Here is a 14,233-nt window from a genome sequence, read left to right on the forward strand (position 1 = left end):
GATAACATCTGTCTTATTTAGCCATCAGCTCGACCGTTACAAGACAAGACCACTTGATATATCAAAAATTGTATGTGTAAAGCCTTGCAGCTGGGTAAAACTGTGCTAAAATCAGAATCCACCAGTAACACGCCTGACAGAATTAATGGCCAGCTGCTGGAATAAAAAGATTTTACTCTTACCCGGTCCATTTAATCACTAATAACGTGTAAAAATAAGGACAATGAACATCTGAAACGTAAGCTTGCTGTGTGTTTGTCGGAAACGGCGTGTACGAAAGGGTAAATAGAATACAGATTGTATCCTCTTGTGGTCATTGTACTTCTGGATGCCAACTGTGGTAGGTATAACAACTCCTTAAGATGTCTGATGAACTATCGGCGTGATTGTAGTGTTACTTTCTGGCTTCATATTTGCAATAAATATTATTTTGATTTCACGAACTTATACAAAACAGAGCGCATATATTCAGACAACGGATTAAGCTACATGTTGTGATCTTGAACTTGCTTGTAATACAAAGCTGTGATAGTACCAGTGCCAGCGTGCAGATTAGAAGTCAAGTTGCTTCAGTTATTGTATACGGTTGACTGAGGCGGCGAAATCCTTTTACCACATATTTTCATTCATATAGATGGATAACAGTATATTTATCTGTGTGTATTCTTGAAAACATGTATATGGCTCTGTTGGTTAGCGTAATGACCCAGGAGCCTGGTCAAAATGGAGCACAAATGACGTATGTCAAATGGCGTGAAAGCCAAAATCTCTAAAACCAGCAAAATCCTTCACAGTGGATGACAATAAATAAGACTGCTCTCAAGTGAACTTGAGTAAATGACTGCGAGCTTCACAACTCTCTCGCACATATTTATAGACTAACTAAAGAAAATTCTGGATGGTTTGATCGTAAACATGTTTACGACACCAATACATATTTCCAGAATGTATACTTTATGTACAGGAATACGAAACTCATAAACACCGAAGCCTCGTGAACGTTCGACTGAATTACAGTGCAGGCTACAATGTACACAGAGGTGAAAATGTAGGCCAGACACTCAGAAGGAAAATAAATATAATGCAATATTTATAGACGGTGTTCGTAACAGTGTGCAAGAACGTTTATACATATACATGAACCTGATATATACATACATGACCCTTTATATATGATATATGTATGCAAGTATGTATCTTATTTTGAACTTAAATGAGCAAGGAGCCTACTTGCATTGCTTCAAATTTTGCATGCAATGTTTACCTCTACTAATTTTCTCACACTTATATATTACAATATTACTTTTGACGTCATTTTTTTAGGTTCTAAAGTTCTTGATGCACAGATGTCTCTCCCTATACATATTATTGAGTCTAACTGTTAGCAGTCATGCTGAGTGGTTACGACCATTACCAGTTGCCCGGTGACGTCTTATCTGCCAACCTACTTTCTTCATGATATTGAAGTTCTTTTTGTTGTTATTGTGGCTTTTACACACAATAAGATTTTCGGCTCGAAACCCAATTCTTATTGTTATAATTATTATTATTATTATTATTATTGGCAAAATTATATCACGTTCTCAGAGAAAATGGTCAGTCATGAAGTTCACGAAATTTAAGTAGGTTTTCGGGTATGAGTCAAAGTTGTGCACGTTAATTTTGGGCTGATTCGATCACGTGACTTGGTGGCCATATTGGATTTAAATGAAATGCTTTAAAACTAAAGTCCTACAGGACTGAATCTACTACAGTGCAGCTGTTTGGAAAAGTCTTTGGCTACTTAACATGAGGGCTTCGTGCTAGACTGCATGGATCTGTTTACTGTAGTCCATCGTGGGAACGGAATGAACCTTGCAACAATGTATTGTTTCAGTCTTTTATTTTGCCTATGTGCAGGGGATCAAAATCTCATAATTTCTTTACTGGCCTTTACTACTAGACTCGTTGTAGGTGATAGCTGGAAGTTTCGCGTTCAAATCCAGTATATTCCATTTCCTTTTTGCCGCGTTCTTTACTCACTTTCTTCATATTTGTTATCTTTATTACCAGTACAATTCATGCAGGATGTTAGGGCCAAATAGTCCTTTATCACAGTATACCCTTACTGTATAAAGGAAGATAATTCCATTAGCTTCGTGACGTGTGATGTTTTGTGATGTGAGCGTTCTTTGTGTTTTAATTAGCTTTTATGACTGAACATTGTCCAAGCAGTGTGCCCAAGCCTACGAGCGGTAGAAATATTTTCTTGTTTCAGTGTTTGTAACGTGGAGAACACTAAATATTTGTTTTGGATGCAGAGATAAAGCACTGCTGTCTTATAGCTGCTGTTGTTGTTGTAGTAGCTTACATTTTGACAGAGCGGTGTGTGTAAACAGTCATGCTGCATAGAAGTACAATGACTATGCAACAGTCGTTGCTTGTGCAACTTCATTAAGATGTAACTTCAGTAAATGTAGAATTTTGTATTCATGTTGCAAGTTGTTAGGATATATGTTTTAAGTAAACATGTACCTAAGGGTTCAAAGTACCTGTAACTCGTGCCTGCATGTAAATTTCTACTGTCGTTATTTGTACGTATGTATGGTTAAATGAAAGATAATAATAGAACACCGTTTTGCTTGATTTCGGTCGTGGTGGTTGGTAGCGGTTGTTGGTGACAGTGAACGTTAGTGGAAGTCAACATATGCAGGTCTCAGTAGGCCTACATGGCTCAGTGAAACAGAGATGCTACTGTTGTTGTGAACCTGTAATGTCGTGATATCACGATTAACACTTGGATATCGACATCATTATAACAGAGACCAAATCCCCCCGCACTTGCATGTTTCTTGTTGGTACCTGCACACTACTTACAAACTCGAATTGCTGTACCCCTCAACTTTTTTTTATTACTGTGTACAAGTTCGAATCCGCTCATCGTAAATTTTGAAATCAGTGGTGAATACAGGTGTAAAGTGAACCAATTGATAAAAAAGACAAAATTAATAAAATATGCAAGTAGAACTAAAAAAATAATACCACAAAATGTTTGTAAACATCATGATGTGACAAATAAACGTATTTAAACTAATGGATGGCTTTGAATTTTAATAGGATTGAAACTGCACTACAGATGCGCCAGGGTATGGCCAGGAGGAAATTTCAGCTATCTGTGAACAAAATACGAGAGCCAAGCAAAAAATAACTCCACAAAAAAATGACTAACACTATGGATTATGATTGAATGCATACAGACTGAATTGTCATTTTAACGGACCGAAACCGACATCTTCAAAACCGAAAAATCTCACACCTCCTTTGCAAATAACCCTACAGATGTTGGATAAACAGCATTAAATTCCCCGCGACAAGGTGTGGCCGCTTAATTAAATCAGAAATGACGTCATCGAAACCGAACTAATGATATACCCTTTACAAATGACACGAGACATAAGAACAACAATATGCAATATGCCAATACATAGATGCGTTATCTATTTGCGCCCCCATATTGCCATCAATAAAAAAGTTTAGAAGTCTTTCTCGAGAACGGTTAATTCGATTGAGCAGAAACAATATGTTCCGACAAACTGAGTTTGCAAAAATGACATTTATTTCTTGAAACCTGGGGGAATGCACCGATACCAAATTTATTACGTGACCAAAAATGTTTGATTTTCAAAATTATGCCTATGCTACCTGACGGAGTTTGACATGCTGCTCACAAATTGGGTCTTATTTCTTTTCTGTGGTTTACAGCTTTCTTGCACAGTGCGATCAACCTGTGAAAAAGTCAAATTTTCCCACATTTTTAGGTTAGGTAACGGCAAACTGTTTTAGTCGAAACTTGCTTCATTCAAAAAGTATGTATCTTTTGCGTGTGTGGGGGCCTCCGTGGCTCAGTCGGTTAGCGCGCTAGCGCAGCGTAATGACCCAGAAGCCTCTCACCAATGCGGTCGCTGTGAGTTCAAGACCAGCTCATGCTGCCTTCCTCTCCGGCCGTACGTGGGAAGGTCTTGCAGCAACCTTTGGATGGTCGTGGGTTTCCCCCGGGCTCTGCCCGGTTTCCACCCACCATAATGCTGGCCGCCGTCGTATAAGTGAAATATTCTTGAGTACGGCGTAAAACACCAATCCAAAAAAAAAATCTTTTGCGTGTGTCTAAAACCGTTTGACTGTGTCAGTAAATACAGAACTTGTAGATTTTCAAAGATTTTTGCATGCGATTTACTATGTTTGGCATGATTACAAGGTCATATTGTGTTAAATACCGACAAGTAAATGGGTGTCTAGGAGAATGTACACTTTCTAATCAAGTTGTTTTTCTCCCGACGTATAAAAACACAATTCAGTTAACCGGAAGGGAGGATGCTAAAGATGGAAATATCAGCTTGAATCCCGGCATCGCTGCTTTAGCAGCTGTATTTATAATGTATTAGTTTATCAGTTTATATATAACTTGTCCCGATCGTGGATTGGGGGGTCTGCAGCAAATTGCACATGATCGTGGGTTTCCCCACCATAATGCTCACCGTCGTCGTATTAGTGAAATATTTTTGGAGTACGGTGTGGAACAACAATCAAATGAATAAATAAATTAAAAGATTTATGCCAACAAAATGTGATTTTTAGGTTAATAACGTGTTACCAAATAGTCTGAGAAGGCCATAAGTCCTGCCTGGGAATTCGAAATAAGAATGGCAGCATTATATACGAGTATAGCCCTGTGTGAGGAGATGTAACATGCCTCTAGTTACTAATACAAAGATTCATTTTAAACACGAATGGACAAAGTAATGAAAAAGCAATGTTTTCGTGTCTATGAATCCCCAGACCGTATTGTGTAAACCAGGGGTCAGGTATTAAACATTGGAATATATTAAAGTTGTTTATATTGAACAGTCACGAAATCGGGTGGGCATTGCGTCTGTCAAATCGGGTGGGTATTGCAACTGTCAAATCAGGTGAGCATTGCGTCTCTCAAATCGGGTGGGCATTGAGTCTGTCAAGTCGAGTGGACATTGCAAAATCAGGTGGGCATTGCGTCTGTCTAATCGGTGGGCATTGCGCCTGTCTAATCGGTGGGCATTGCGCCTGTCTAATCTGGTGGTTATTGCGTCTGCCTAATCGGTGGGCTTTGCGTCTGTCTAATCGGTTGGGCATTGCGTCTGTCAAATCGGGTTGGCATTTCGTCTGTCTAATTGGGTCTGCATCGTGTCTGTCTAATCGGGTGGACATTGTGTTTCTGATTTGTGTTTTCATGTATTACTCCCAATTGACATTTCTACACCAGAGGCTCTCCAGTTTAGTATGTCTACGGCTATGTTGTGGGTTCACGTGAATAACTCATTTTCCTTTCCCCTGAGCTTATGCAAATAATCGTGCTTTCCAATTTTTTCTGATTAAAAAGTGTTTTTTCCATTGCATCGAATTCATAGTCTGACATAGTGGACGATGTTACAATGGTGAGTGTTGCTTAGCATCCACCATATGCTCTCTTGGTGGTATCGACCTTGTCACGTGACACATAGCTCTTCGTCGTATGTATAAGCCGAATTCCCTGCCGGAAAAATGGCGGACATTCGCCGAGGGCTGAAAACCTCCGAATAACAACCAACTGTTTAGGTTTGAGTTGATGTGAATCCTTTGGTTAGATTTCCCCGGATTTCACCACTTATAAAACTCATCGCCACCATATACACGTATCTAAATGAAAATGACAAATACATTTAATCAGCCCTATTGTTATGCACTTGCTCTATTTGTCGGGCAGAATTTCCTACTTATCGTTTGTCCGGAAGGACAATTGATGTCATAACAGTTACTTTATCTGCTAAAGCCCACTATTTGATGTTACGTGGCCATTGTTGTTCTCTAGCCCATGAGCTACAATCTGTAAAAACCTGAAGAGAGACCAGTATTACAATGTCTTCATGTAACAGACTGGTGCCTAAGTCGACGTGCTTACATTGCCGCCACCTCACACGACACTAATTGCGCTCACCGTGAACAGTTAAGGACCCGGATCTAGTCAAAGTGCACGGACACCAGACATGACACCGAGTTCAGTCGACACTTCACATGACCCCCGATCCAGTCAGAGTGCAAGGGCAGAAGACATGAAATCGACAGTACCGTCACCAGCCTCCTCGCCATATTCAGAAATACTTAACTAATAACACCCAATTCCGATCAGAGTATATGGAGTGAGTGAGTGCTTGGGGTTTAACGTCGTACTCAACAATTTTTCAGTCATATGACGACGAAGGAATCATTAGGGTGCATGTACGTGTAATGTGCCTCCTTGATGCAGGACGGATTTCCACCGCTCTTTTATTTAGTGCTGCTTCACTGAGACGACTTACCGAAGGCAAGTAAGCCGCCCCGCCCGAGCCATTATACTGACACGGGTCAACCAGTCGTTGCACTATCCCCTTCATGCTGAACGCCAAGCGAGGAAACTACAACTTCCTCTTTTAAAGTCTTAGGTGTGACTCGATCAAGGATTGATCCTGGATCTACCGGTCCCGAAGCGGGCGCTCTACCAACTGTGCTATCCGGGCCGGTCAGAGTATATGGACACGATATTAACTAGGGCCTTTCTTATTCCCTGTTGCGTACCGCCAAGCTGCAAGGTACCAAGAGTCGAACACTGAATCCGAATATTAACATGTCTTTTGTTGGTGACAAATATTCATTAATTTACTTATTTGGTGTTTTACGCTGTACTCAAGAATATTTCACTTGTACGGCAGCATCCAACAGTATGGTGGGGGGTGGGGGGGGGGGGGGGGGGTTGAGGGGGGGGTGCAAACCGGCAGAGCCCATGGGAAACCTACGACCATTTGGAGGTTGCTGGTGGTGGTGCCAGAAAGTTCAAACGCTGTATTGTTTCTTTCGAAGGCAAACCGCATTTCAGTATCATGCATCTGGCTATAAAACAACAAAAGGGTCCTAGAAGACTCGTTCCCCAGATGATTTTCTCAAACTTATGTCAGAAGGTCCCTAGCGAAGGTATCTAGCGAATGTTTCCTCTCAGTCCTGTTAGATTCCTCCGCCAGTAACCTGACCGCTGTACGTTTTACGCGGGTGCAGACTAGCCTTTTCATGTCAAAGACACGCACCGCTTTTCCATGTTTTGCTTCTCTGTGTGTTTGTGAGGGTCAAAACTGGGTTAAGCTGAAAAAAGGTTTCAAATGCCAATTTCTCAGTGTTTTTTTAAACACTATGTAACGTTCGCTGAGCCAATCTATCAGCCGCCATATTGGGAGGCTCTGATCGGATCTCCTGACCTACTCGCTACTTGACGCCACACCCCTACACGTAAGATACGCTGTGCCCAGATGATACAATATAGAAAGGCACAAGAGAGCCTCTCGTACGTGCTTGAAGACACTTGTTCTGGAGATTTTTCTAACAAATTAAACAGTGAAAGCACTGACAGAGAAAAAAGACCAGGGTCAATCCTGGTTCGGGTCAAATATGAGATCTTAAAGGAGGAAGCTGTAACTTTCTCGCTTGGCGTTCAGTACTGCGCGAATATCGCAACAACTGTTTGACCCGTATCAGTATAATGGCTTTGGTAAGTCTCAGTGAGGCAGCTCTAGATAAAATACCGGTGGAAATCCGTCCTACAACAATGATGCACATTACTCCTTCGTTATCATATGTCAGGAAAATTGTTAAGCACGACGTTAAGCCCCAAGCACTTACTCACTCACCGTGTATTAGATATTGGAGTGGTTCGGCCGTGACCATGATTACAGATTACACCAGTAAATGTCATCCACAGGCAAAAGTAAAATGGGAAAACTCTTTATTCACATCACTGCTATTTAACATTATTAATATTTTCCACACAGAACCCAAAATAAACTAAAATATATAATTTCATTCAAATTTAGTGACAAAAATTTCAGAGAAATTAAGTGAAGAAAGTTTAAACTATAGTTTTCTCTTGGTCGTTCCAGAAACGGGTAACTCGGGCGAAATCCCAGTTGTAAACAAGACATTCTTTGGAACATTATTTTTCTGTTACATACATGTACACATTTCTTCCCGACAGCAGTTGAAACAAGACAGGCTAAGGTGATTGCACAGGCGTCTTATTAGTCAACTTTGAGATGACCTTTCGCTGAGGGTCTTCACTTCCATGTGGCGACAATATTGGGGATCTGCATGTTCGCTGTGCACGCTATGCACGCCAAACGCTCGCCAGAATTATTTCTCTTTAGCCCTGTTTTGGGAGAGGATACAACATTATCAAGCACGTACAAAAATTTTCTTTCTTAATTCCACGTCAGTATATGCGTTCATTTACTTGGCTGTGGCATTATGTGAGGAGACCTGTCTATGGACTCCACCACTAAAGCTGACTGGAGGGCGATTAAGATACTTATGTGATGAACGTCTTACGATGGCTATCAGGATAATAAATGGTAGAAACTGATAGCATAGCCCGGTGAAATAATTAAAATATATCTGTCACATTTTGGAAATCTTTTAGCCCAAAGTATTTATACATAGTTTAATATATAGGTGTTTACGCCTATTGGGTGGTAGCCTGACTACTACTGAATGGCGTATTAAGTTACTGAAGAAGTACAGTAGTCAAGATGTTCCTTATAGACATAGTTCTTGGTTTATCGGCACGACGTTTTGAAGTGCCGATAAGTGCACGAAGTGCTAACTTGATGTTATCAAGTCATATTATTACAAACCTGGTAGCTGCATATATACTACATGCAATATACTTCACGCAAAATTCAGCTCTCCTCTGTGACGTACTTCGCTTCTGTTCGATATCGAACCAAAGCGCTGGTACTCCTTCACAAAAGTGACTCAACCTCGGGCCCAGCTCTGATGACGTCAGGATTTTTGGGTTTACGTGGGCGTCTTTTACATCTTGAAGGGGGAGCTCCTTTCCCTGTTCATAAATAGAAGCATATACATGCTAGGAACACCTGTGGCAAATACCGTGAATATCCCCGAAAAAATAATTATAGTAATTAGACTTGTGATGGTGTAGTTTTACCGCTTGTTAATCTAAGATGATGGGTACAGTGACAAAGTACGTACTGGGCGCATACAATTGGGATTAACACTATATCAGCTGCCTCTTTTGATCTCCTCTGGTCTGTTAAAAAAACAACAACTCGGATTCATTTAACTCGTTCGCAATTCATGTTCAAAACAGGTTTCAACTCTAGGAAAGTTATCCTACGAATTTCATTGTAGTGCTATATCAAAGAGCTGGTAGCTTTAAATCACTGTTAACCTTTATGGATAAAGATAATGAAACTAACTTACGCATGGTACTTTCTGCCCTTTATTTTTAACCTGGAGAGAATTCGTGGGGGAAGAAAGGGTATTTCACTTATGGTCAAATTCATAACTTCTTACATGAAGTCTCCAAGTTAAGTAAAACTTTTTAGTTGAAGAGATCAGACTTTCAGCCAACAACTCAAAGCTGCTATCATTAAGATAACTACAAACAAAGACTATTGATCGTTCATCAAATTGGTTCACATATTTCTGAAAAGTCAGAGCATGGGCTACTGTTTAGTACAAATCCCATCATTCAAGTCATAAAGGCATAATGTATTGATTTCATAATGAAGGATATGTGTGAAAATCTATGTATATATTATAGCATGGCATATGTACCCCTGAATCTGACATGTCATGGTTCATGTAAGGCGATCTTCTGTGGAATTTTCAATGGGTTTTTCGAACTTTTTGCAACGTCTTGAAAATTTAGGATAAGATTGTCATATTTAGATTTAGTGTCAAATGTTACATCTAAAGAGATTAAATTTGCCTCAATTTATGATACCCTTACCGCGAAAACGAAACAAAATATGAAGAAATATACTGCATGACCTGACGAACATTTTTACAACTAACATTGCATAAAATTGAAGAAAATTAAGCTCCTAAAAAGGTCAATTCTGAGGACAATTCTGTGCAAGTTTACAATCTGTAAGAAGGCCAACGGGACACGGAAACTTTGATTAACAGGAAAACTGGAAAAAAACTCTCGAGAATTAAAATTTAAGATCTTCTCCATCAGCATTGCGGGGATCCACGCAACTAGCGTGTTACCATTTCAGGTAGCCTGGTGCATATATTGTGCTCAAGATAATGAAACAGCAAAGAGAAGGAAAAAGTTTTAATAATGAAGACGAGTAAACTTGATTTGAACCTGAGACTTGTAAATGGTATACGCAGTGGGACTAGGTCTAAAACCAGTGAAAGGAACGAATACATTGTTTTTACATTCCGGTGTTACTGTATTGTACCCACAGGTTTACTGCTAACAGTCTATTCGCCGACGGGAATGATACATGGTTGCCTGACCAACTGTAGAAAAGGTTCCATATCACGGGCTAAAATTGGGTATAGGTTCGATCATTCTAACGTTGATAGTTTTCATTCTTGTGCTGCAAACTGTGAAACAGTGAGGCCTTCAAAACTGAACGTGGCGTATTTTACAGCCTTGTGACATATCCGGTTTGATTAGCGTGCCAACGCTACGCAATGAACCAGGAACGTCTCATGTCCAACTCAAGTTGGCTTCCTCTCCGGATGCACGTGGGAAGGTCTGTCAGCAACCTGCGGAAGGTCGTGGGTTTCCCCTGGGCTCTGCCCGATTTCCTCCCACCACAATGCTGGCCGACGTAGTATAAGTGAAATATTCTTGAGTACGACGTAAAACACCAATCAAATAAATAAATAAAATAAATACGGATGGTCGTCGGTTTCCGCCGAGCTCTGCGTGGTTTCTTTACACCATAATGCTGTCCGTCCTCGTGTAGGTGAAATAATCTTCAGTACGGCGTAAAACACCAGTCACATAAATGAAAAAATAATACTAATTTACATCTGGAAATCATACGTTTTTACAATTTAATTAGGCATTACTAACCGTGAAAGAGCTTATCGAATTTCAACCTGTTGGGATAAGCGGTTTTCTAAAAAAATTCAAAAAGGATGCCAAACTGCGTGACCCATCAAAAATTGCAAACAAGCAAAAGTTTGTTCATTACTTTTACTGTTGACTTTGGTTTATTCATCTTTGCCAGTTTCTGGTGATGCTGGGGTTTGAAATTAACCAAGAATAGTAATCTTACCAATTTCAATAGGCATCCCGCCAGGACGGCGTGGACATCCCAAAACAAAAAACAATAAAGCTTTTTCAAGCTTGATGGATTGAGCCACTCATAACAATCGTGACAGTAATAATACATGCATGCTGGCGTCCTACCCACCTATGTGGACCCCTAATTACTACAGATATTGTCGTTTACAACACTCACTTGTGAGCGTATTGACATTGACCTAACGACTTCAGTATTGTTTCTTGGCCTCAGCCTTAAATCTTTACCTCCCTGTTTTCCAGAATAACCTTCACATCTTCGAAGTCCGGCGTCTGGATTTTTCCCACAAAACATAAGTTGGCATCGAAGTCCCGCAAGGCCACGTTGCCCTGAAACAATTCGAACAAAAGTTAAATATCTTACAGTGAAGGCATACTACTGCTTATAGATATTTTGCATGCTCTTTTTCGTGCGTGGAACTACTTAAACCTTAAAATGAAACCCAAGTATCATTACTTATCAAGCTATAGCTGTATCTTGGAATGAAACCCAAGTATCATTACTTATCAAACTATAGCTGTATCTTGGAATGAAACCCAAGTATCGTTACTTATCAAACTATAGCTGTATCTTGGAATGAAACCCAAGTATCGTTACTTATTAAACTATAGCTGTATCTTGGAATGAAACCCAAGTATCATTACTTATCAAACTATAGCTGTATCTTGGAATGGAACACAAGTATCTATACTACACGAACTATACTACAAACACAAAGTACCAATTCTAAAGTAACACTCTTATTGAAAATAAATAAAGGTTGTACTTGTAATGTTTACTCACCGTTTGATAATCGTGAAGAGCCAGTGAGTTGTTCTGGTTGTTCTTGTAAGCTTCAGAGGAGATCATCAGAATCGTCCTCTCTTTCTCGTCGATCACCACGGACTCGTGGATTTTGATGTCACCAACCTTTCGTACCCAGAATATCACCTGAAACGTTGAGAGTTTGATACCGCTTTAAGTTGTCTGTATGTTCGGCAACTTATTCAAAAACAAACACCGTCTGTTCACTTTGTCTCCTATCAATGTTGACTATCGACTCGACCTCTTACCTTAGGTGTAGGCGTTTCCACAGGCAAACCTGTGCAAGTCCCGTAAAGAAGGGAGGTAGCCACGAACAGCAGGCAACTCCTCATCATTTTTAATCTAGATCTGACAAGAATCGACTGTTTCTTTTCGGACACCAACTGCTGTCAAAAATACAAAAACTTTAGCTTAGAACATTTGGCGAGAAATTAAACATATTACTTTGACAAGAAATTTTACATCTTTCAGTCACGTCTCTTTTCAGCAGGAAGTGGAGCGTAGTTAGGTTTTTTGTCTTTCTGTTGTTCGGCCACAGGATCTCGACGAATAAGAACATTTTCTAATGAGGAAAATTTATTTAAATATGTCATAAGGCACAAATGAAATCAAATTAAATAGAAATTTTGAGCAGCCCGTGTGGCAGTAGGCAATGCTATTTTAATGTGGCGGAATCTGGATGTCTTCATTCAAGAGCTGCTATCTTTAGTGTGAAGTACGTCTTACCTAAGAGTAGACCTCTTCCGTTCTGGCATATACTAGACGGTTAGATCCAGAGCTGCTATCTTTAGTGTGAAGTACGTCTTACCTAAGCGTAGACCTCTTCCGTTCTGGTCTATACTAGACGGTTAGATCAAGAGCTGGTATCTTTAGTGTGAAGTACGTCTTACCTAAGCGTAGACCTCTTCCGTTTTTGTCTATACTAGACAGATAGATCAAGAGCTGATATCTTTAGTGTGAAGTACGTCTTACCTAAGCGTAGACCTCTTCCGTTTTTGTCTATACTAGACGGTTAGATCAAGAGCTGCTATCTTTAGTGTGAAGTACGTCTTACCTAAGCGTAGACCTCTTCCGTTCTGGTCTATACTAGACGGATAGATCAAGAGCTGCTATCTTTAGTGTGAAGTACGTCTTACCTAAGCGTAGACCTCTTCCGTTCTGGTCTATACTAGACGGATAGATCAAGAGCTGCTATCTTTAGTGTGAAGTACGTCTTACCTAAGCGTAGACCTCTTCCGTTCTGGTCTATACTAGACGGTTAGATCAAGAGCTGGTATCTTTAGTGTGAAGTACGTCTTACCTAAGCATAGACCTCTTCCGTTCTGGTCTATACTAGACGGATAGATCAAGAGCTGGTATCTTTAGTGTGAAGTACGTCTTACCTAAGCGTAGACCTCTTCTGTTCTTGCCTATACAAGATGGATAGATCAAGAGCTGCTATCTTTAGTGTGAAGTACGTCTTACCGAAGCATAGACCTCTTCCGTTCTTGTCCAAGTGGCTTTTTCGACACCCTCAAAATAAATTGTCGGATAGTTTTCCCCAGTTTTTATAGGCAAAAAAGAAATTGTTATGGCGTAGATTTGTCTCCGCTGATAACCAAACGATTTTGTGTCAAGAGAACTGTTGTTTTGACCTTTTTTTCACAAGCATTTCAAGGTTGTGTAAAACTGAAGCTATCACGAATCAGATTCAAGACTTACCCATTTCTGACGGCGTAAATACGCTGATCACAAATCGACCTTTGTTATTTGACCAGGCGCGGGCATTAACTTTTGCTGTCTTGTCAACAACCGCGTAGAAACTTTTAACGCGTCCAGTGGAGATCATATATTTGTCCAAAGTCTAACAATTTCGAAGAGTTATCTCTTATGTCTGTCAAAAACGTACTGAATGATTTCAGGTCAAGATTAGTTGAGGGTGTCGTCTACAGTTTTGTTTGGAGATACAGAAATAGGGATCGTAAGCATGAATTCTTCAAACCAGTTGCCGAAAAAATACCCTTGAACTACATGTAACATTGCGCCTCTAGCTTTGTGCTAGTCTGTACCATAGTTTTGTTTTTCTACAGTTTTACAAAGCGCACTTAATGAACAGCATACAAATATGTCCAAAAGGGCACAAAGGCAGGTCCATGCAACTTGAATATGAGAACCTGGGAAACATTTTATGAAATCTCACTCGTCAGGCATGATTTGCTCCTTTGGACCTGGGCTTGTGCCTCTGCAAATGACCTTAGCAGATGACCATACATGGAGACATGAAGTACTTAGCCAATGAATATTCCACC

The 14,233-nt window shown here is 40.1% G+C and overlaps 1 protein-coding gene across 1 annotated transcript; it reads right to left on the reverse strand.

Annotated features, from left to right (window-relative positions):
* Window positions 1-8,126: 8,126 nt before the first annotated feature.
* LOC135481053 (uncharacterized) lies at window positions 8,127-13,457 on the reverse strand. The gene is made up of 6 exons (XM_064760983.1): window positions 13,410-13,457; window positions 12,194-12,328; window positions 11,925-12,071; window positions 11,369-11,470; window positions 8,770-8,908; window positions 8,127-8,218 (listed from the first exon to the last, which is right to left on the reverse strand). The coding sequence occupies exons 2-6, from the start codon at window positions 12,278-12,280 to the stop codon at window positions 8,127-8,129; spliced, it is 567 nt and encodes a 188-aa protein (XP_064617053.1). The 5' UTR covers window positions 12,281-12,328; window positions 13,410-13,457.
* Between the last annotated feature and the right edge of the window lie 776 nt (window positions 13,458-14,233).

The sequence above is a fragment of the Liolophura sinensis genome, chromosome 13, assembly GCF_032854445.1.
Source record: "Liolophura sinensis isolate JHLJ2023 chromosome 13, CUHK_Ljap_v2, whole genome shotgun sequence".
NCBI lineage: Eukaryota > Metazoa > Mollusca > Polyplacophora > Chitonida > Chitonidae > Liolophura > Liolophura sinensis.